The 24,595-nt window shown below is 40.3% G+C and overlaps 1 protein-coding gene across 3 annotated transcripts in view; it reads left to right on the top strand.

The window, feature by feature from the left end:
- ATG7 (autophagy related 7) overlaps nt 1-24,595 on the top strand; it is a 309,278-nt gene that overhangs the window by 53,493 nt on the left and 231,190 nt on the right. For all 3 annotated transcript variants that reach the window (XM_066351845.1, XM_066351846.1, XM_066351844.1), the window contains exons 8-12: nt 10,979-11,067; nt 13,154-13,275; nt 17,205-17,295; nt 18,067-18,211; nt 22,512-22,670. In XM_066351845.1, the coding sequence (XP_066207942.1) occupies nt 10,979-11,067; nt 13,154-13,275; nt 17,205-17,295; nt 18,067-18,211; nt 22,512-22,670 (606 nt within the window). The remainder of the gene's footprint in view (nt 1-10,978; nt 11,068-13,153; nt 13,276-17,204; nt 17,296-18,066; nt 18,212-22,511; nt 22,671-24,595) is intronic.

Here is a 24,595-nt window from a genome sequence, read left to right as displayed (position 1 = left end):
GCCGATGCTCTATCCATTGAGCAAACTGGCCAGGGCCGCTTTCCTCTTTTTTAAAGAGGAAGACTTTACTATATTCTGTTTTATTGTGGCTTTTTAGCATAATAGTATCATACTCTATCAACATCCTTTAAAATAGATATATTTGATAATTTACCAAATTTTTCTTTTTTTAGTGAGAGGAGGGGAGATGGTAAGGCACACTCCTGCATGTACCCCAACTGGGATCTACCTGACAACCCTGTCTGTGGCCAATACTCGAGTACTGAGCTATTTTTAGCACCTGAGGCTGACATACTTGGACCAATCGATCTATCCTTAAGCATCTGGGGCCACATTCAAACCAGTTGAGCTACGGGAGGGGAAGAGGGAGAGAAGGGAAAGATGGAGGGGCAGAGAATCAGATAGTTGCTTCTCCTGTGTGCCTTGAGCAGGATTCAAACCCGGGACATCCATATGCTGGGCTGATACTCTATCCACTAAGCCACCGGCCAGGGCCTCAAATTTTTTACATTTAGGGAGAGCTGCTTTGTGCACAAAATTCCTTTCTTCCTTCCCATTTTGAATTATTTCCATTGAAAGATTTCTATATGTAGAATTACTGGATTGAAGGGTTTGAACATTTTAAAGCTTATAATCAATGATGTGCTCGTAAATGTTTGAGATTTGGCTCTTGGGATTGAGAGACTCGTGATTTTGTAGTGTTTGCTTGTTTTCATGGTGTCAGTATTCCCATCAGAGCCAATTGCAAGCCACCATTGTGAAGTCACATGATGCAGAGATGGGAAGAGAAAGCAGTTGGCTTTCCCAAGCCTGTTTGAGCCAGCTCTAGCACACCACTGCTTATAGTAACCATTGCCCCAAACTGCCAGTGTTCTCTCCTGCCAACAGTGTGCCCTTACCAGCATTTAATGTTATGTACATTTTATACTTTTGATCAGTTGAAAAGAAGCATTAAGTTCTTATTTCCCTCAAAGAGTGTTGATTCCTCTTATCAGTAGTGGTAGCACTGTATTGCTACCACAAATAGTTGTGATTATTTTAAGAACGGCCCATTCACTATCTCATTGCCAATCTTTTTGGAAAGCTTGAGTCTCCTACCTTCTTCAAAGCAGTTACTGAAGATTGGATGTTTGGGAAATGTTATGTAATTTCTAAAACATTAACCTTTAATTATCAGGCTATAGAATCTTTAGACAAGAGCAATAGCATTGATATGCTTTTAGTGGTCTCTTCATTTAGTGATCTTCACATCTTGGCAGCCATCTGTGACATCACTGGGCATTATAGATTTAAATTCTTTTAAAACATGCAATCTCATTTGTGCATTTCTTTTTATATTAGATGTTTGGGTAATAGCCATTTGTCAAATAAACGTTTTTTATGGGATCAGTGGGAAATTTCTCAAGACATTCAAATTGATGATTTCCCCTTTCCCTTATTTATGTTGTACTTTTCCAGCAAATTGCTAGGTGGACCGTGGCCAGATCATGACTGGACCACTTCAATGAATTTATGCTCTCAGCCAAGTAGAAAGAAATATTTATTTTATAAACCTTTTAAAGATTTTTTCCAATTACATTTTGCTTCTTTCTGATAATTTGTATTATAAAAGGAAGTGATTTGTCCATATTCATACAATTTTCAGCAGAGCCAGTTCCAGAACCCAGAGCTTCTAGTCAGTGATTATTTCTGATTGCCATTTAAAACAATTTTTATTTAGTACCCAAATAGTTAAGTTGACTTACCCAGCATTGTACCAACAAATTTCTACAATGACTGAGATTCCTGATTTAGTTCCTAAAGCACTTAAAGATTTTGGAGTCACTTTTGAATAATCAAAGGAATTTTTTTTTTTTTTTTTTTTTGTATTTTTCTGAAGCTGGAAACAGGGAGAGACAGTCAGACTCCCTCCCGCATGCGCCCGACCAGGATCCACCCGGCACGCTCACCAGGGGCGATGCTCTGCCCACCAGGGGGCGATGCTCTGCCCCTCCAGGGGGCGTTGCTCTGCCGCGACCAGAGCCACTCTAGCGCCTGGGGCAGAGGCCAAGGAGCCATCCCCAGTGCCCGGGCCATCTTTGCTCCAATGGAGCCTTGGCTGCGGGAGGGGAAGAGAGAGACAGAGAGGAAGGGGGGGGGGTGGAGAAGCAAATGGGCGCTTCTCCTGTGTGCCCTGGCTGGGAATTGAACCCGGGTCCCCCGCACACCAGGCCGACGCTCTACCACTGAGCCAACTGGCCAGGGCTCAAAGGAATATTAAATGATATTCAGCCTAGTGTCAAATGGATTCTGTCATTTTTCTATCCAGATGCTTGCTTTTTGTACTCATGTCTGCCTCACGTGTGTAAGAGAGTCACTTCAAAGCATTTTCACACTGACCTCCCTTTATGGGTGATAAATTTCTTTTTAGCAGTTTATTCTTGCTCTGTTGCTCATCTTAGGTCATGTTGTTCTAAGAACTTATTCCTGGTTTTTCTGCTCAAAAAAAAGATTACTCTTTTTCTTATAACGTTGTTATTTCATTGTTTTTGTGTTCAGTGTCAGAATATGCTCATTCTTAAAATTAGGCATCTACTTGCAGCATGTAATATAACATTCTAATTTATATAATTTAAGTACCACTTAGTCTCACTCTGCATCTGCAGATGATAAACCTAGATCCGGAGAATATTTGATACACTTGACTTTGTCCACTTTTTCTACCAGTTAAAAAAGATAACTTTGAAACTGAAGATTGATAACTATGTAATAGTGATAGATTGAAATGAACAAATAGGTCATTGAAGTTACTACAACAGAGTTTATTTATATTGTGTTATAGTTACTATTTGTTGAGTACTTGCCTTGTGTCTGTGCTAAGAGCAGGTAAGAGTTATCCTTTGGATGAGAAAATTAAGGCATAAAGAGGTTAAGTAAGGCCCTGGCTGGCTAGCTCAGTGGATAGGGTTTCGGCCCGGCGTATGAATGTCCTGGGTTCGATCCCCAGTCAGGACACACAGAAAAAGTGACCATCTGCTTCTCTTCCCCTCCATCTCCTTCTTCTCCTCTTGCAGCCAGTGGTTCTATTGATTCGAGCATTGGCCCCAGGGGTTGATGATGGCTTGGCTGGTCTGAGCATCAGCCTCAGGTGCTAAAAAAATTTCTCAATTGATTCAAGCATCAGCTCCAGATGGATGTTGCTAGGTGGATCCTGGGTCAGGGTGCATGTGAGAGTCTGTCTCTCTATCTCTTCTCTCACTTAAAAAAAAAAAAAAAGAGGTTAAATAAGTTGCCAAGGGTTGCATGAGAGTAAGTGACTTAGGGCATTTGATAAGAGCCCAGGTTTATGGACTCACATTTGAAAATTGAAATTTGGAATCTCAATATGAATGACATTTTCTGGATTGATGCTGTCTAGGTTCTTCCTAAATGAAAATTGAGTGGCCTTTAGATACCCCATAAAATTGAACCTTAATATAATCTTTTCTGTTTTGTAATCTGTGTAGAGTTCTTTTTCTCTTCAATGCTCTATGAAGTTCTCTAATTCTGGAGCTACTTTGAGATAAAATGGTTCAACCCCTTCATTTTACAGGTGAGGAAAGAACTTCCCCAAGGTCTAAATCTGTTAGCTGCAGGATTAGAATACATGCTGCTCTAGCCAGTGCTTTTTTGTTCACTGCATCAGGTCATTTCTTCTCTAACCTGTTAGTTTCAAATGTTAGAGAAGTAGAATACTGATTTCTCCCCTTTTCTTGCTGGGTAACAGATTTGTAAATGCCTTTGATGAGTTTTGAAAAAAATTGAAGTGATGATTATTTAATAAATGTAATTTATCCAGCAGATGCCGTCTGTCACAACTGACAGAGAAACAAAAAAAAAGGTGTATCAGTGGCCAACTGGACCATAAGTAGTTCAGGAAGACGATTTCTTCATTCAGAGGGAGTTGTAGGCTGGAGAATTCTCAGAATTCTCTTGCTTCTCTTAGGAATCCCCTTTTAGACCAAACAATCACATTCTCAGCCAGGAGAATCACAGTGCTAAAATGTCACCCGACAATTATGAGAAAGGAAAATGAAATAGCCAAGGTGCTACATCATGGTTTTGTTTTGTTTTTTGGGGGTTTTTTTTTTTTTCTTTCCATTTTTCTGAAGCTGGAAACAGGGAGAGATAGTCAGACAGACTCCCGCATGCGCCCGACCGGGATCCACCCGGCACGCCCACCATGGGGCGACGCTCTGCCCACCAGGGGGTGATGCTCTGCCCATCCTGGGCGTCGCCATGTTGCGACCAGAGCCACTCTAGCGCCTGAGGCAGAGGCCACAGAGCCATCCCCAGCGCCCGGGCCATCTTTGCTCCAATGGAGCCTTGGCTGCGGGAGGGGAAGAGAGAGACAGAGAGGAAAGCACGGCGGAGGGGTGGAGAAGCAAATGGGCGCTTCTCCTGTGTGCCCTGGCCGGGAATCGAACCCGGGTCCTCCGCACGCTAGGCCGACGCTCTACCGCTGAGCCAACCGGCCAGGGCTTACATCATGGTTTTATATGTAAGCTTCAGGTCTCTGTTGGTCAGACATCATCTTTTCCTCTCTAGCTGCCTCCCAGAATCCCTGCTGAAAATGGGGGTGGGGTGAGAGCCTTTCTTTTATTGAGGCCTGGAGAAATTGACCAATTGTGTCATTTTTTAAAATCTATTTGCTGAACACCAAGACTCTGCCATGTTCTAAGGACGGAAAGATAGATATGATAGACATTGTTTCTGTCCTCACAGAGTTTGTAGAACAGCAATAGAAACATGAAATGCATCCTGTATTTTCTCTGTTCTCAAGTGCTTTTTTATTTATAATTTTTCTAAAGTCAGGAATTTTTTTTTTTAAGAGAGAGGAGGGGAGATAGGGAGACAGACTCCCTCATGCATCTCAACCAGGATCCACCCAGCAATCCCCATCTGGGGCCAATACCCGAATCAACCAAGCTATTCTTAGTGCCTGAGGCTAATGCGCTGTGACCAACTGAACTAGCCTTAGTGCCTGGGGCCACGCTTGAACCAGTCGAGAAGCCACTGGCTGTGGAAGGGGAAAGGGGAAGAAAGGGGGGAGGATGGGGGAGAGAAGCAGATGGTAGCTTCTTTTGTGTGCACTGGCCGGGAATCAGACCCAGGACATCCATACACCGAATGACACTCTGTCCACTGAGCCAACTGACCAGGGCCTAAAGTCAGGAATTTCTTATAGTTATTGTGTACAATATATTTAATGTGGTAATGTTTCCCTTTCTATCCAATTTGAAAGTGCGTTTTATAATCTATGGGTTTTTTGCATCATGAAGATACAGAGGTTCAACAGATAATCACCATAAGGAAAAATACAGAGTTCAATGAGCCATATTTTTAAAAGAGAGAGAGACAGACAGGAAGGGAGAGAGAGAGTGAGAAGCATCAACTCATTGCTTTCACCTTAGTTAGCCCATGCTCAGAGCCAGTGACCTCAGGGTTTTGAACCAGCGACTTCAGTGTTTCGGGTTGACACTTTATCCACTACACCACCACTGGTCAGGCACGATGAACCCTATTTTATGCAAGCTCTTGTTTTCTTCTTAGTCTCTAGGTTGCTAATATTGAAATGATACTGTACCTAAGATTCACATGGGGAGTTCACTGAACATGCAGGTATCGATACTTAGGGAGGTCTAGGATTGGGTCAGTGTGGTGCAAGTTCAAACAGCTGCCCAGGCAATTCTAATGCAGGTGATCTGTGGTGGACTACACTCTGAGAAACTGCTGCAGGCTCTCAAGCAGTGATTTGCAACCTGCCTGCACATTAGAATTACCTGGGGAGCTTTTAAAACAACCAGTGCTCAAGCCGCATCCCAGATTGATGTAATCTTTGGAGATGGGACCCATTCAGCAGGATTTTTGAAAGCTCCTCAGGTAATACCCACACACACTCAAATGTGAGAACCAGGGCTAGAGAGGGTTGGAGAGTGGAACTGCAGCACTGACCCTCAAGCTGGAGTGAGCCTGGGAATGACCTGGGCCTTTGTTAAAATGCAGACGCAGATTCAGTAGGGCTGGGGACAGGAGCCTGAGATTGTGCATTTTGGATAAGCCCCCAGGTAATGCTGATGCTGCTGGTGCAAAGACCAACATTTTAAAGAGCATGGGGAGACATAGAATCAGCCCAGAATTTTCAAAGTAGTGAAAAATAGCCCCACAGATTATTTATTTATTTATTGTCTACAAGACCACCTTCTCTAATGGTTCCCAAATTCAAGTTTGAGGACTAGACCAACTACATCAGAATTAGGCATTTTATACAGCTACAGAGCTAGTCTCACCACTGGAGATTCAGAGTCACTACTAATGATGTTAGTAACAATACATATGTTCAGGGCTTTTTTGTTCAGTACCATTTCATTTAATTCTCACCACAACTCTGTGACGTGGATATTATATTTCCCATGATGCAGATGAACAATACTGAGGCCTGGAGGAGGGGACTGATTTTCCCTAGGCCACTCATTGAGTTAGGAGCAGTATTCAGAATAGTCTAGGCAAGTTCTACTTTTGATGTTTTTATCTCCTCATGGAAAAGGAAATCTCAAATAAAGGTATCCTATGTTTTTTGAAGGGATGGTCATATATGAATCTGTTTCTATTGCATTAACTATAAATCTGTTTGCATTTTATATATGAAAAAGCATCTAGACAAAAAGCTTCAATCTTGGGAATAAGAAAATTTATAGTGGATAAGGAAGCAGATGTTTTAAAATAATATCTTTGATATAATACAGTAATTATCTGATAAGACAATAGTAAGATGTTTTCAGAGATGTATTGAGCACAGATGAAAACTATTCAATTGTCCTTTAATAGGTAACAAAAAGTTGTGGTTCATCAATACAATGGAATGCCATTCAGCCAGTACTGACTGGTTGTCAAATGACATTAGCATGAAAGAGAGTTCACAATAGAATACGAAATATAAAACAGTATTTATAGCATGATTCCACTATTGTTTAAAAGTTGTAATAATAAAAATATATTTATGTAAGGACATAAAGGTGTTAATAGTGTTTCTCTCTGGATGGTGGTGTTTTAGCCTCCCTCCCTCCCTCCCTCCCTTATTTTCTGTCTTTTTGTCTTTGTTTCATCCGAATACTAGTTAAGCTCCTTCTTTGTGGCTGACATTATACTCAGAACGGTGGTAAATAAATGGAAGTGTTTGGCCTGATCCCATTCTTATAGAACTAACTGGATCTAGAGTAATTAAAAGTTTATCTGCTATGTTTTGCTTGACCAGGCAGTGGCATAGTGGATAGAGTGTGGATTGGGACTCAGAGGACCCAGGTTGGAAACTCCTGAGGTTGCCAGCTTGAGCATGGGCTCATCCAGCTTGAGCACGGGTTTACTAGCTTGAGTGCGGGCTCACTGGCTTGAGCATGGGATCATAGACATGACTCCATGGGTCACTGGCTTGAAGCCCAAGGTTGCTAGCTTGAGCCCAAAGTTGCTGGCTTGAGCATCGGGTCACTTGCTCTGCTGTAGTCCACCAGTCAAGGCACATATAAGAAAGCAATCAATGAACAACTAAGCTGCTGCAACAAAGAATCGATGCTTCTCATATCTCTCTCTCTCTTCCTGTCTGTCTGTCCCTATCTATCCCACTCTTGCGTGTCTCTGTCAAAAAAACCCCAAACAAAAAAGGTTTATCTGCCATGTATTTATTTTTATTTTTTTAATATAGAAATTAAATTTAATGGGGCAACATTGATCGATAAGAGTATGCAGTACGCCTGACCTGTGGTGGCGCAGTGGATAAAGCGTCGACCTGGAAATGGTCGCCGGTTCGAAACCCTGGGCTTGCCTGGTCAAGGCACATATGGGAGTTGATGCTTCCAGCTCCTCCCCCTTCTCTCTGTCTCTCTCTCTCTCTCCCTCTCTCTCTCCTCTCTAAAAAAAAAAAAAGAAAAAAAAAGTATACAGTACATAGATTTCAGGTGAACATCTCTGTAGCATTTGAACTGTTGTGTACCCATCACCCAGAGTCAAATCATCCCGTCACCATGTATTTGTCCCTTGCCATGTTTTTATTTAACCCACAGATATACCTATAAAGGACACTTATGGGTTAATTTATGGTTCTCTGCCAGCCATTTTTCCTTCCTCCTTTCATTCTTCCATCCATCATCCATTTATTATTTCGCCATCCATCTTGCCTCCCATCCATCCAGCCAACCATTCATCTGGCCAACCATCCATCTAACCAATCGCCCATCCAACCAACTGTTCATCCAACCAGCCGTTCATCCAAGCAGCCATTCATCCAACCATCCATTCATCCCTTCATCTGTTAATCATTTTTCATCATTCAACACGCATTCACTGCCTGACCAGGTGGTGGCACAGTGGATAGAGCGTCAGACTGGGACACGGAGGACCCAGGTTCAAAACCCCAAGGTCGCTAGCTTGACCGTGGGCTCATCTGGTTTGAGCAAGGCTCACCATCTTGAGCCCAATGTCGCTGGCTTGAGCAAGGGGTCACTCGGTCTGCTGTAGCCCCTGGACAAGGCACATATGAGAAAGCAATCAATGAACAACTATGGTTTCGCAACAAAGAATTTATGCTTCTCAACTCTCTCACTTTCCTGTCTGTCTGTTCTTCTTTCTAACTCGCTCTGTTTCTGTCACAAAAACAAAACAAGAAAAAAAAAATCCCCAAGCATTCACTAAGCATCTATGTATCTATGAACTGATCATCGAGAGATGAAAAAGTAACCTTCTCTAGATGCTCATTGTCTTGTTTTTTTTTAATAAACTTTTTATTTTGGAGTAATTTTAGATTTACAGAAAAGTTGTAAAGGTAGTACAGAAATTTCCCATAAATCTTCACTCTGTTTTTAGTTTTTTTTCCTAATATTACCATAGTACCTTTACCAAAACTGAGGAACCAACATTAATACATTACTATTAACTAAACTCTCTATCCTTATTCAGATTTCGTGAGCTCTTCCAGTAACAGCCTCTTTGTGTTCCAGGATCCCATCCAGGAGACTACGTTGCATTTTATTGTTAGGTCTCCTTAGTCTCCTCTCGTCTGTAACAGTTTCTCAGACTTCCCTTGTTTTTATTACCTTGATAGTTTTGAGGAATACTAGTCAGTTATTTCGGTAGACTGCCTCATAATTTGGGTTTATCTAATGTTTGTTTATTTGATTGATTTATTTTATGATTAGACTGGGCTTATGGGTTTTTGTAAAGAATACCACTGAGGCAAATTACCCTTTTCATGACATCAGGGGGTACCTGGTATCCACATAACATCCCTGGTGATGTTAAACTTGATCACTTGGTTAATGTAGTTATTTTCCAGGATTCTCCACTGCAAAGTTACTGTCTTTTCTTTGGATGTAATTCAGTAACTCCAGCCACTCTCAATGAGGAGAAGGATTAAGTTCTATTCCTGGAGGGAGTAGTATCTACATCTATTGTTTGGAAATCTTCTGTAATGAAAACTTGTCCTTTTATCTTTATATATTTATATATCCCATCATTTATTCATATCAGAATGGACTCACTTATTTTATACTATGGGTTACAATCCCATACTACTTTATTATTATTATTATTGAGAGGAGAGGAGGCAGAGAGACAGACTCCCATGTGCACTCTGACCGAGACCCGCTTGGCAAGCCTCCTATGGGGCACTGCTCTGCACATTCGGGGCATTGCTCCATTGCTCAGCAACCAAGCTATTTGTAGCACCTGAGGCAGAGGCTATGGAGCCATCCTCAGTGCCCAGGGCCAACTCCCTTGAATCAATTGAACCATGACTGTGGGAGGGGAAGAGAGAGAGAGAGAAAGAGAAGGGGGAAGGTGGAGAAGCAGATGGTTGCTTCCTCTGGGTTCCCTGACCAGGAATCGAACCCAGGATATCCACATGCTGGGTCAACACTCTACCACTGAGCCAACCAGTCAGGGCCCATACTATGTTATTTATTTTGTTGCCCATATGGGTCCAACATTGGCCACTAAAAGCCCTTTCAGTGGGCTTCGGTGTCCCCTTGACATCTCCCATCTTCTTGTTTATTGAGCACTTCCTTACTTTCCTATATACAAGATGCTCCAGGTTCATCATGTATTTTTCTTGTCTCAGCCTTAGAATTAGCCATGTGTCCAAGGAGCCTTGATTTCTTTTATCGGAGAATGATATTTAGAAATCAGTAGCTAGGTGCTCAGTGCTCACTGTCTTCTGAGAGAAAGGAGACAGAAAAAGTGAAAAAGGTTATGTATAATGTACAAAATACTGTGAAAGCATAGAGAACAGAGTGACTACTTCAGTCAAGGGCAGACATCACTGAAGAAATGATATTTGAAGTTGAGTCAAGTTTTCCAGACAGGTCAGAGTTGTGGGAGTTGAAATGGGAAGGATTGGGAGGAAATATATGTCAGCAATCAAGGGCATTGGGCTTTTAAATTTTATTTGAGTATAGACTGACATTGGTAGTGGCCCTTTGATATTACCATCATATAAAAATTAGTAATTTTCACAAATTATGTCTCTTTAAAAGAGGATATTCTCTGTGTGAGCCCTGACAGTTGACAGTCCCCCTTCTCTCCCTCCCTCCTTGTTTCCCTCCCTCTTTCTCTCCCTTCCTCCTTGTTTTCCTCCCTCCTTCCTTCTCTTCCTCCCTCCCTCCTTCTCTCCCTCCCTGTTACTCTTTCAATCTTATTTTTTCTTATTTTTAATGTATCTAATTCCTATTCTTTGCCAGGTCCAGTGCAAGGTATAGGGGTATAGAGAATTTGATAGCTTCTGCCATCAGGGAGTTCTGTTGTGTGTACATACATCATTTTGCTTTCTTTTTTCCCTTTAGCCCTGAACCAAGTATCTAATTGTTACTGCTTTTGCAGAACAACATAAAAAGGGAAGAGGAAGTCTTAGCCATGTCTGTATTGTGAATCTGACATGATACTTGCCTAACTCAGAAAGTCTTTCTGTTCACAGATAACAATTGGCGTATATGATCCCTGTAACTTAGCCCAATACCCAGGATGGCCTTTGAGGAATTTTTTGGTCCTAGCAGCTCACAGATGGTATGGTATTTGTTGTGTGTATGTGTGTGTCTATATTTTTGACAACGTGTCTGCCTATATTTGCATTTTTTCATTTCTGGCACAGAAACCAGGTGATAAGTCAAATCAGTCAAAATCCAATTTCCATTAGGGGTGAGCCCCTACACAGGTCTGTTAGGGAGCTGCAGACTGAGACCATACTGTACTAAAGATATTTTATAATATGGCAGGGCAAGTAGCCAGAGTCCTGACCCTGAAATTCTTCAGCCTTCCCTTCAACTGTCTGACTTGCTTTCAGATAGGATTATCCTGTTGCTTCTAACTTCCTTTTTCCTAACCCTAAAATAATATAAACAGAGGGTATCTAGGAGGCCAATATAGGAAAAGATGCTCAACATCACCTGACCAGGCAGTGGCGCAGTGGGTAGAGCATACAACTGGGACCAGGTTCAAAACCCCAAGGTCGCCAGTTTGAGTGCAGGCTCAACTGGTTTGAGCAAGGCTCACTAGCTTGAGCCCAAGGCCCCTGGTTTGAGCAAGGGGTCACTCAGTCTGCTGTAGCCCCCTGGTCAAGGCACATATGAGAAAGCAATCAATGAACAACTAAGCTGCCACAACGAAGAATTGATGCTTCTCATCTCTCTCCCTTCCTGTCTGTCTGTTCCTCTCTCTGTCCCTCTCTGTCTCGGTCACAAAAAAAAAAAGTTCAACATCATTGGTCATCAAAGAAATAAAATGAGATACTACTCATTAATATAAATAAGATATAATAATGAGATACTGCTACATACTCACCAGCATGACTTAATAAATGACAATACCAAGTGCTACCAAAGATGTGGAGTGATTGGAACTCTCAAACACTCCTGGAAAATTGGCAATATCTATCAAAATTAAAAGTATCTATAACTCAGCAGTTTCACTCTTAGGTATATATAACATATGCAAACAGAGCACATATGCAAGAATATTGATAGCAGCATTATTCTTAATAACCCCAAACTAGGAATAATCCAGATGTCACTCAACAATGAGATGAAATAAGTTGTATATTCATTGCAATGGAATGCTATGTTGTGAATATGAGTGAACTACTTGTATCAATGTAGATGAGTTTAAAAAATACAATGTTGAGTGAAATAAGCTGGATATAAAGAATATATACTCTAACTTGACTGCTGGTGGCACAGTGGATAGAGCATCGAACTAGGATGCTGAGGCCCCAGGTTGGAAACCCCGAGGTCGCCAGCTTGAGCGCGGGCTCATCTGGCTTGAGCACAGGCTTACCAGCTTGAGTACAGGGTCACCAGCTTGAGTGTGGGATCACTGAAATGATCCCATGGTCACTGGCTTGAGCCCAAGGTCACTGGCTTGAACAAGGGGTCACTGGCTCAGCTGGAGCTCCCTGGTCAAGGCATGTATGAAAGCAATTAGTGAACAACTAAAGTGCCTCAACTATGAGTTGATGCTTCTCATCTCCCTTCCCCACACCCTCTCTGGTAAAGGGGGGGGGGGAGGATATATATATATATATATATATATATATATATATATATATATATATATACATATATATATATATAATTCCATCTATGCGAAGATCAAAACAGGCAAAAGCTGTATTATAGGCTTAGAAGTTAGAATAGTAGTTACTTTTGAAGGGATGGTTAATAACTGAGAGAAGACATGAGAAAATTTCCTTTTTATTTAAAATTTGTGTGCCGGCTTCCTAACTACTTACTGAGGAGTGGTTTCATAGAAGTTCAGATGGAAAAAAAGGTGACCACAAGAACACATGCATGCCTTAGCCATTCTTTTTAATGTCTTGTGAGATTTGTCTCCTGGATTTATGTGCAGTGTGATTGTTATATAAAATACACTTAGGGAGAAATCACAGCCTATTCAGCCTTCAGCCTCTGAACACAGATAAAGGAAATATACATGGAATGTGTTCAGAATCTCTCAGACATTAAGGCCATCCCCCAACAATGTCAGGGAAGCATAATTGCAATGAATTGAATTCTCTCCAACTGAGTTTGCTGAAGTTCTTACATGAGCTTTCTTTTCCTTCCTTAAAAACAACAACAACAATGGGAACTGACACCAGGAGTAGTAGTTTCCAGTCTGTTGAAGTCCTCTGTTTCCGGGACCGCACCATGCAGGGGGTTAGAGACATCACCCACAGCATCATCTTTGAAGTAAAGCTTCCAGAAATGGCTTTTAGCCCAGGTAATTTTCTGGTCTCTGAAAATGCATATACAGTAATTATCATCTATCAGAAACTTAATCAGGGCCATGACCAGGTACTCAGTGTTGAGAGCATCATCCCAGCATGCTAAGGTCACAGGTTCTGTCCCTAGTCAGGACACATACAAGAAGCAACCAATGAATACCCAATTAAGTGCAACACCAAGATGATGCTTCTCTCTCTCTTTCTCTCTCTCTCTCTCTCTCTCTCTCTCTCTCTGCCTTTCCCCCATGTCTCAAACCAATGGGGGGGGGGGACCTAAAATAAACAACAACCCAGCAGCAGAAGGAAAAGTACAATTTCTACCTCTTTGCCAGTGTGATGACTTCCTTTGAACAGAGGGCAGGTCTGCTGGTCTGACAGGAGCAAAGGCAAAGATTGTTCCCAGGAAATTTTCTCCAGGCAGGTTTTCCAATCTTAAGGATGTTTATCCCCACTAGCGGTTTTTTGGTTTGTTTGTTTGTTTAAGACACAATTGTTATTCCTGACCCTTCTTAAAGGAAGAATAAAGCATTAATGTACTGACATATTTATTTGTTACAAACTTACAATTATGTGTTATTGTAGTCTCCATACAGTACATCAGTTAGCTAAAGTGCCATGTCTCTTTCCACATTTAATATTCTTCATTTGGTGCTGTGTGGTGGGCATCAGCTATTATCCCCCTTTCAAAAATTAGGAAACTTATGCTCACAGATACTTAATAAAGATATGTGTGTGTGCATACATTTATGTTTGCACATTTATACATGTCACAGAACACATAATGAAGTCTGAGTAAAATAAAGGTAATACTAGTTAGTTCCCACCACAGGTATTGCTTATGAGGAATCTGTTCTGTGTGAAAGACAACACGATGTCTGGCATTATAGTTGCTTCATAAATGCTGATTTATCCCAATACTCTCCAAAATGATCCTTCAGATTTTTGTGACTCACATACTTTCCAAAGTACTTTCACATACATTGTTTGATATGCTCCTCACCATATGCCACATAGTTTCAAGGCACCTTCCTTTTTTTAATCCACAAGTCATGTGCCTTAAACTGTTTGAGTGTTGGGTCAAGGGAGTGATGTGTTAATATTTAGTCTGAGATGGCATCTCTGGAGTGCAGAAGTTAAAAGGATCCAGGATTGGCTCTGATGACATTTTATCGGTGATTCTTTGCTGCAGCACTGATAAACGTCTTAACTAGACTTCTCAGAAAGATTGAGAGAGAAGTGCTTGGTCAGGCAATCGAGGAAGCTGTTTGTTATTTTAGAGCCGTAAGAAATCCATTGCCTCTCTGCATCTTTGGATACTTGCATTTGATTTAGCACCCTCTTCTGGCACATTCTAAAATACTTCCATGTAATGTTTGCTAACATACTGTACCTTGTTATATATTATGCTGTACCTTATATTAAGCCACAACTTAAGGCTAGTTCTGGGGGAATTAGGTAACTCACAAGTGATGCAGGCTTGGTCTGCGCCTGGCAGGCCACCACGTGTCTTCTATACTTCATTCACTTAATCCTGCCAACCACCCTTGGGGGAGGCACTTTCTTTTCCATTTTTAAGATAAAGTCACCAAATTACTCTTACTCCCTACTCCCCGTATTGCTTATGCTTGATGAAGTTGGCAAACCCAGGAAACACTGTACCTTTCCATTTGAAAAAGAGATTCTCTATCATCTAGTAATGTCTCAAGACATCTTTTTTTATGCTTGATGTTGAGTATGGATTATTTAATTTAGGAAAAGCTATTTTCTTTATTTTTTAATGCAAATTAATGGTTCCCCTCTTAGTTGTAAATTAAACTTTATAATAAAAAATCTTTATAAAGAATTATTCTTAAAAAATAATTATATCATAGAACAACTGAAGGTATTAGAACAGCAGTACTTTGTAGTATTTTTAAGACATCCCATAGTTGCAATAACAGTGGTATCTATCACAAGCCCGCCCTCCATTGCTGGTACAAAGAGTAATCTGTTAACGGGCTGAAGGAGCCTTCAGACACTGCTGAGATGGGGGAGCCCTTGTTTTAATTCCTGTCCTGAATGTGCTCCTCCTGGTTGCCCAGCTGTAGGAAAATAGGTCCCAAGTTAACCCTAAAAAATATTTCTCATTAATTTGCAGTATGACTTATAAATGTAGTTTATATGGAGGCAGATGTGACAGATTAAATATAGTCATATATAGTATTTTATTAATAAGTTTAAAGTACATTTAATTTTCTTAGAAATGGCTGTAGCATTTTGAGTACTGAGATGTTTTGATTTGAAATGATATTTTGTTTTTGTCTTATGACTTTTTAATCTATAACAAAAGAAGCTTAGACTGGAGTTAATGAATTACAGTATTAAACTGTTCTTGTCATGTTTCATGTCCTGTGTATTAGGAAAGCATTTTTTATTTAATGTAAGAATAGTAAATAATATGATTTAATAACAAGTCTGAACTCTTTATCCCAGAAAAAAATTTGAAGTCTTAACCTCTTTAAGAACTTAAATTTATTATATCTGTTTTAATTTTTCATGACATTGCCCCCAGCCAGTCCAAGTAGCTTTCCAGGATAATTGGTCCCAAGGTTTTCCATTGGTCATCCTATCTCATCCTTTCATTTCACAAAGAAAAGATCATGTAAATGAAATCAACACCTTCTAGGTTCCATAATTATATTAAGCAATAGTTTTATTTAAAAAAGAAAGGTCAAAAGCTAAAAGGTTCCCAAAGAAAGGAAAATAGAGGTGAAGACAGAAAATCTAAAAGTGGAAGAAAGGCCTAAGAATATCAGTGTACGATTTAGAAACAAAATTTCTCCCAATAGTCCTTTATATCTTAATAAAAGTCAGGGAGTTTCTGTTTCTTCCGAGACTTAGGTAAGGCAGACATTGGAGGGGATGCTGGAAGGGCAGGTGAATTCCCTGTGAAGGAATTGAGACTTTATTATGAATTTCAGGGATTCAGTGAGAAAGGTCCTGAGGTGTGGGGAGTATAAGCGAGTGACTGGACCTCATCAGTAGGTTTCCCCAAGAAAGCCAGGTTTCCATTAAGGTGAGAAGGTAGCAGGAGTATTCTACAAAGCAACTGAAGTTTTTGAGGATTTTGCAACAGTCAAAGAGAGCTGCATTTCCCTGAATGTGTTACCAGTGAGGGAGGGAGATACTGAGAGCCATGTAAATTTGGAAAACACAAAGCCGAATCAAATAACATAGTTCCTTTACTGTAGGCCTCTCAAAATTTAGAGGTATTTCCCATGTCTGTTAGCCATGGATCCTTATCTTCTCAGAGCATCATAGGGCATACATTGAGAACTGCTAGAATTGGAGTTGCAGAGATTAAGAGATAAGTCAGGGAGGGAAGAATCTGAATGGATAAGGGTAAGCTCAAAGAAGAGGGCAGCTTAACAGAAGGGCAGCCCTCTTAGACTGTGATCTGTCCACAGGTAGGTACTCAATGAAGGAGCTGAACAGAGGGACAGGATGAAAATGAGAAACAGAAGGGACGTACTGTTCATATTCCAATGGGAACTTCATCAGAAGTTGTGCTGCCATTACAGCAGCCTGTTTCCTTAGATAGGGAACCTTTGACAGGGTTATACCAATCCCAAACATGATTGTGTTTATTTGAGCAACTTCTAGTAGCTGCAGAAATCAAAGCAACCTGGTATATAGTTGAGGGCTATTACAGAAGTCCCATTACAGGAAGACTATGCATGGGTCTACTGGCCTCTAAACAAGACTCCTAGTAACCATGGAAGATGGGGAGGCAACTGAGGCGAGCAGATGTAACTTCAGGCCCAAGGACCTCTTTGAGAAACCAGTGTGCCGGAAGCTTATTGATGTATGGGCCATCTTGCTGCTTGATTTATTTGTTTTTATTCTTCCCTTCTTCATTAAACTTAATTGTTTTATTTGCTTTAAGATTGTCCCAAAGCAGTTGGATGGGAAAAGAACCAAAAAGGAGGCATGGGACCGAGGATGGTGAACCTCAGTGAATGCATGGACCCTAAAAGGTATATTTTGGAAGATGTTTTTTCCAGTGGAGTTTTTGCACGCTAGGTTCGGTGAGGCCAAGGGCATTGCACAGTCAGTCCAAGGGGTGCCACTCACATTTAACAATGAGTGTTACTGCATTCTTTGCTGCCTAACTCTTAGTTTTAAGTTTGGATTGTGGGAATTAAGGTTAAGGAGGGATATCCTGAAGGGCACATGGTTCGTCTGTTCATAGACATTCTAAATTTTGTTCTTGCTTCAGGCACAGACACTCAGACCTGTACCATGTTTTAGTCCTTTATTCATTGGCCTTTAATTTTGTCCTAGTAGCCTACACTGAAGGATATTTTAAGAAATATTTAATGGAAACCAATATTATATTTAAGAAAGAGTGTAAGTGAACCCTTTATTGAGGGGACGTGGAAGAAATTTCTTGGTTTTCAGTATTAGGAAAAACTTTCCTCTTTAGCAGGTGGTAGCTAGTATGTTTTTATTTATGGACACAATGACTCTTAGTACCAGTCATACTTCCCTTTTTATCTTGGCTGCTAGCAGCTAAGTATCAAATATATGGCCTATCATTAACAATTGCAGAGGCCAGTGGCATTCATTCTGTTCAGTAACTGTTCTCCCCACTTACCTTCAAGAGTCATCTTATTTTTCCTTTGATTATAATTTCCTTGGTATTTGTTTCTTTTTTTTCCCTATAGCTGCTTTCTATCTGAAAAGGATAAGATTGAGGTATAAATGAGTGACTGACTGAATAAATAAACAGTTTTCTCATTTTCTAGGTTAGCTGAGTCATCAGTGGATCTAAACCTCAAATTGATGTGTTGGAGATTGGTGCCTACTTTGGACTTAGACAAAGTTGTGTCTGCCAAATGTCTGCTGCTTGGAGCCGGCACCTTGGGTTGTAATGTAGCTAGGACACTGATGGTAAGTTTGTGAGGGCCTAATGGTACCTTTGAAGCTATGGCTTCTCTTCCCATTTTACTCTGATTGCCTTCCAGGTCTCAGATGCCCTTTCTCCTCTCTTCTCCCCTCCCATTTTCCCTCCTCTTTCCTTTCCTTTTTTTCTTTTCTCAGTATATATTTTAATTATAAAAGGAATACATGCTTTTATTATAAGGTAGAAGCACAAAGTCTCTCTCCACCCCCATCTCAAGTCATATTTCCCAGAATTAAGTAGACTCGATAGGTTAATATGCAGTATATCTTTCCCTGAAGTTTTCATAGGCATATACAAATAGATATTTGTCATCTTTGCTGTTATTATATGTATGAAAATTGGATTATAGCATACTATCTATAACAGGGATTTTTATTTTGTTTTGTTTTGATTTGGGGGGGGGTTGAAAGAGAGGCAGGGAGAGATAGACAGGAACATCGAGTAGTTCCTGTATGTGCCCTGTCCAGAAATTAAATCGACCATGTCTTAAACTTTCAGACAATGCTCCAACCAACCAGCTATCTGGCCAGGGCTTAATTTTTTATTGATTGACTGACTTTTTTTTTTTTTGTATTTTTCTGAAGCTGGAAACGGGGAGAGACAGACAGACTCCCGCATGCACCTGACCGGGATCCACCCGGCACGCCCACCAGGGGCGACGCTCTGCCCACCAGGGGGCGATGCTCTGCCCCTCCAGGGCGTCGCTCTGCTGCCACCAGAGCCACTCTAGCGCCTGGGGCAGAGGCCAAGGAGCCATCCCCAGTACCCGGGCCATCTTTTGCTCCAATGGAGCCTTGGCTGTGGGAGGGGAAGAGAGAGACAGAGAGGAAGGAGGGGGGGTGGAGAAGCAAATGGGTGCTTCTCCTATGTGCCCTGGCTGGGAATCGAACCCGGGTCCCCCGCACGCCAGGCCGACGCTCTACTGCTGAGCCAACCGGCCAGGGCCTGATTGACTTTTTTAGGGAGACAGAGGAAGAGAGAGAGAGGGGCAAGGGGGAAGGGAAGCATTCATTGGTTTTTCTATTCAGTCGTGCATTCATTAATTACTTCCCGTGTGTGCCCTGACTAGGAATTGAACCCGCAACCTTGTAATTTCAGGAAGATGCTCTAACCGACTAAGCTAACCAGCCAGGGCCTATAACAAGTTATTTTAAATTCAATATAAAAATAATTGTGTCTCTCTGTGTATTTCATATTATGTATATGTAGTATTTTGTTATATGACTGTCCTCAGTTTAATTCTTCAGTGTCAGCATATTTTTCTTGTAGAGGTGTTGATGACGTGAACATTTTTACACTTACATCTTTATATATTCATAGAATTATTTCTTTTGGAGAAAGTGTAGAAGTAAAATTACAATGGTAAATATTTCTTCCCAAACTAAATTATCTTCCAAAAATATTGTACTAGTCTATGCTCCTCAAAACATGTGAGGAACCTAGCTTTTTATTTGTATTTCTTTATTTAGTGAAGGTGACTCTTAAATTTTATTTCTTTTGTGAAGTTTATTTTTTCTATTCATATCCTTTGGGTTATGTTTCTTTTAGTGATTTGGAATTCTTTTTATTATGGATATTAACTGTTTTTCTATTATATGATGCAAATATTTTTCTCAACTTGTTAAAAGTATGTTTAACCATATGAAATAAATTTTTAACATTCTTTTGTGATTATGTTAGTCTTTTCCTTTATGGTTTACAGCACTCTTGTGTAAAAGTTTTAAACAGGAATAGTATTCATTTTCCTACCACCTTTTCACTTATTTCCTTTCAGTGTTTGTTAATATATTTTTTAAAACATTATATGATATATAGTAATGTCTCTTGCTTTTATCAATTAACATTGTAAACACTTTCCTATATCATTAAAAATGATGTCTATTAGGGCTTTTTAGTAGTTTTAGAATATGCTTTCTTGTATGATGAAACACAATTTACTGAGACATTCCCCTGATGTTAGGCATTAACATTGATTCCAATTCTTTGCATAAGTGTAAATTTTTACAAATGTTTATGTACCTACAAAATATGTTGCAAAGAGCATCTTTGTGAATATATCTTTGTTAGTATTTCAGGTCATTTTCTAGAGTAGATTGCTGGAAATAGATCAAAAGGATGTGAACATTTTTTTTTTTTTGTATTTTTCTGAAGTGAGAGACAGGAGAGGGGGGGTTGGGGGGAGCAGACAGACTCATGCATGTGCCCGGCTGGGATCCACCCGGCATGCCCACCAGGGGCGATGCTCGGCCCCAGGCCCCCTGGGGCATTGCTCTGCTGCCATCGGAGCCATTCTGGCGCCTGAGGCGGAGGCCATGGAGCTATCCTCAGTGCCTGGGCCAGCTTTGCTCCAGTGGAGCCTTGGCTGCAGGAGGGGAAGAGAGAGATAGAGAGAAAGGAGAAGGGGAAGGGTGAAGAAACAGATGGTTGCTTCTCCTGTGTGCCCTGGCCAGGAATTGAACCTGGGACTTCCACAAGCCGGGCCAACACGCTAACACTGAGCCAACCAGCCAGGGCTGGATGTGAATATTTTAAAGACTTTAGAAACATTGCCATGTTGCTTTCCAGAAAAATTACACAGTAAATTCTCAACCAGTAAAACAGGTTTTTTACTTCACATCCTCACCAGCATTGAGTATTGAATTTTCTTTAATTTTTTGCAGATTAGCCATTTAAAATGTGTAGCATTCCAGAAAGTCTTAATTAAGTGTGAAAGCCTACCTGCATGTGATACACCTATGGCATGTTTGTAATTTATCTAGCTTTCTTCCTACTGGCCAGAATGTGCCCAGACTGCCTTCTTTGCTATCCACTCAGCATTGCTGTGAGGAATGCAAAAATACGTCAGAAATAAATATCCCCAAACTAAGCACAACTTACTTTTGGATGTAACATACCTTTATTCCCTGTCCATAGTAGATTACTTAGCTGGGTGAGTAGACAAAAAAGTTACCTATGGGCATCAAAGCAAACAGCCGGTCTACACTATGCTTTGAAAGGATGGATTCTGGCCTGTCTTTTTCAACCCTAAAAACAAATGTTGGTTCTTCATTTATTGTCCCCCTAGAATCATCAGTTTGAGTTTCCAAGTCCCTAGTATAAGGATATTGAAATGAGAGAGAGCAGAATCTTAGCTTTATAGCTAACCATGACAGAGCTTCTCTTAGATCATTATGCTTATTTATGATCTACTGAAATACACACACCCCACTTCACCCCCCAAAAGCAACCATCTTCATTTGATTGCAACTCTGGGGATATCATCTCTTCCTCACCATTAACTGGATCTATGACCTTAGGTGAGTCATTTATCTTTTATGGGCTTTAGTTTCCATATTTGTAAAACAAAGTAATTGAACAAGGATTTTTGAAATCTTATTCAACTTTAAAGTTGTGTGGTTCTATAAGACTTTATAGGAAATATAATTGAAGTGTATGACAACTATTTCTGAGAATTATTCCCAACATTCCAAATTGTTAAGGCTTTTGCCTCTTGTAGAAATACAAAATCTTCCACAGTGTTAGTGGGAAATGACTTGTAAGTCATTTTTCCTAGGAGTTAATTTAGGCTTTAAATGAGTTTTAAGATGAGCTATTACTGCTTGACCAGGTGGTGGCGCAGTGGATAGAGCATTGGACCAGGATGCAGGGGATCCAGGTTCGAAACCCCAAGGTTGCTGGCTTGAGCACGGGCTCATCTGGTTTGAGCAAGGGGTCACTCGCTCTACTGTAGCCCCCCCCCCCATTAAGGCACATATGAAAAAGCAATCAATGAACAACTGAGGTGCCCCAATGAAGAATTGATGCTTCTCATCTCTCGCCCTTCCTGTCTGTCTGTCTGTCTGTCTGTCTCTCTGTCTCTGTCACACACAAAAAAGATGAGTTATTTCTTATACTTAATTATCCCTTAAGGGAAAACAAGGACATTGGGGGCTAATGGTAATTCTTTTAAGATAGCAACATGGACAATTTTTATGAAACTCCCCTCCAAAGGCTTTTTTTTTTTTTTTATGTCACTGTCAAAAGTATTGATAATGTTAGAGCCACTCTGACATTTCTTTATCTCATTACTACAGGGAACGAGACATTGGGTACATAATTATTTTGTCTTTATAAGGAAGTTGATATGCTATCAAAAACAAAATTAAATTTGCATAATTTAATTTCTGAAGTTCCCTGTATTTGAGGTTCCCAAACTGCTCCAAAGCAAACTCCTTTTAGGAATTTCAAAACAGACACCCTATTAATCGTTTCACCTGAAACACACAGTGATATCCTGTTTCCATGCAGGGGTGGGGCGTCAGACACATCACATTTGTGGACAATGCCAAGATCTCCTACTCCAATCCTGTGAGGCAGCCTCTCTATGAATTTGAAGATTGCCTAACTGGTGGCAAGCCCAAGGCCCTGGCTGCAGCAGACCGGCTCCAGAGAATATTCCCCGGAGTGGTATGTTGATGCTGTTTGGGAATGTCAAAGGTTGTCTCATGTCTATAATGTTTAAGTCTTGAAGAATGAGGCCCTTTGGTACTGGTGAAAGACAGTCAGACATCTGTCACTACCAGGCCCTCATCCTGTGGCTGAGCCTCTGTTTATTCATCTCAGAGACGGGGATTAAAGCACAACAAAACTTCATTTGTTGTTGTTATTATTATTATTATTTTAGGTGAGAGGAGGGGAGATAGTGAGTCAGACTCCTGCATTCGCCCTGACCAGGATCCACCTGGCAACCCTGTGTGGGGCTAATGCTTGAGTACCAACCTGTTTTTAGCACTTCAGGCTGACATGCTTGGACCAACTAAGCTATCCTTAGCACCTGGGGCCGTGCTTGAACCAATTGAGCCACTGGCTGAGGGAGAAGATGAGAAAGAGAAGGGGGAGAGGGAGAGGAGGGAGAAGCAGGTGGTCACTTCTCCTGTGTGTCCTGAAGAGGGAATTGAATCCGGATGTCCATATGCTGAGCCAACCCTCTATCCACTGAGCCACTGGCCAGGACCAAAACCTCATATATTATTGTAAAAATAAAATGGAAAATGTATGATAGCATATTGTATAAGTTACAAAGCATTATCTGACTTTTAAGTTGAGGAATTCTGGGTGAATCTAATTTTTATACATCACCTTGTTCCAAAGGGATTTATGGTGGCAGATATAGGACATTATTTTGCCTTCATCATCAGAATACAGAGATAGTTACTTAGAAGAAGTTTTTTAATTAAATTGCATGAAAGTCTTTGCAGAAGAAAGATTGGACTAACTGTTTAGCTTTTTATTCAAGCTGCTTCATATTTTTGAGTTGGATCATTTACTTTAAAAACACCACATAATAATAGATAAGTTATTCAGCTCATTTTATTCAAAATCTTGTCAGTTTCTTTTAAGTCATTCTGCAAAAGAGGTTCTGCATCTTGCATGCTCAATCAATTTATCTGACAGGTTAGATTAGGTGTCTACAACGCACCTACTTATACTTAAAGTGCCCCAAGAGGCTCTCAGCCCTAGCTAAAAAAAAAAAAAAAAAAAGCCTACTTTCTCAAAGTGTCTGTTTAGTCACTCATTATTCATTCATTTTATAAATCTTTGCTTTAAAAATAACTTTGATAGTTTTGTTCATTTGACCAGTGTCTTTGAGAAATATCATTCTCTGGGATTAATTCAACAGTACTGATTGCGCACACACTGTGTACCCAGCTAGGTAACTGTATACCAACTCTCACCACTCTTATTTAACATAGTTCTGAAAGTTCTAGCCAGAGCAATCAGGCAAGAGAAAGAAATAGAAGGCATACAAATTGGGAAAGAAGAAATAGAAGTGTCACTTGTTGCAAATGACATGATTCTGTATATAGACAACCCCAAGACTCCACCAAAAAACTATTAGAAACAATGAACACAGTAAAGTTGCAGGATACAAAATTAATATACAAAAATCTATTTCTTTCCTATGTACTAACAATGAAACTTCAGAAAACAAATGGGAAAAGTCATTTTACAATGGCAACAAATAGAATAAAATTTTTAGGAATAAACTTAACAAAGGATGTGGGGACCTATATACTGAAAAGTACAAAACATTATTGAAAGAGACTGAAAAAGACACAATGAAGTGGAAAGATATTTCATGTTTATGAATTGGGAGAATCAGCACAGGTAAAATGGCCATATTACTCAAAGCAATATAGAGATTTAATACAGTCCTTATTAAAACCCCAATGTCATTTTTTAAAGAAATAGAACAAAAAATCATAAGATTTTATGGAACCACAAAAGACCTTGAACAGCCAAAGCAATCCTGAGGAAAAAGCCAGAGATATCACATTACCTGACTTTAAATTATACTACAGAGTTACAATGATCAAAACAGCATGTTATTG

Source organism: Saccopteryx leptura, chromosome 10 (genome assembly GCF_036850995.1).
Source record: "Saccopteryx leptura isolate mSacLep1 chromosome 10, mSacLep1_pri_phased_curated, whole genome shotgun sequence".
Taxonomy (NCBI): domain Eukaryota; kingdom Metazoa; phylum Chordata; class Mammalia; order Chiroptera; family Emballonuridae; genus Saccopteryx; species Saccopteryx leptura.
Note: the sequence above shows the minus strand (reverse complement) of the source record. Positions and strands in the feature narration are given on the sequence as shown.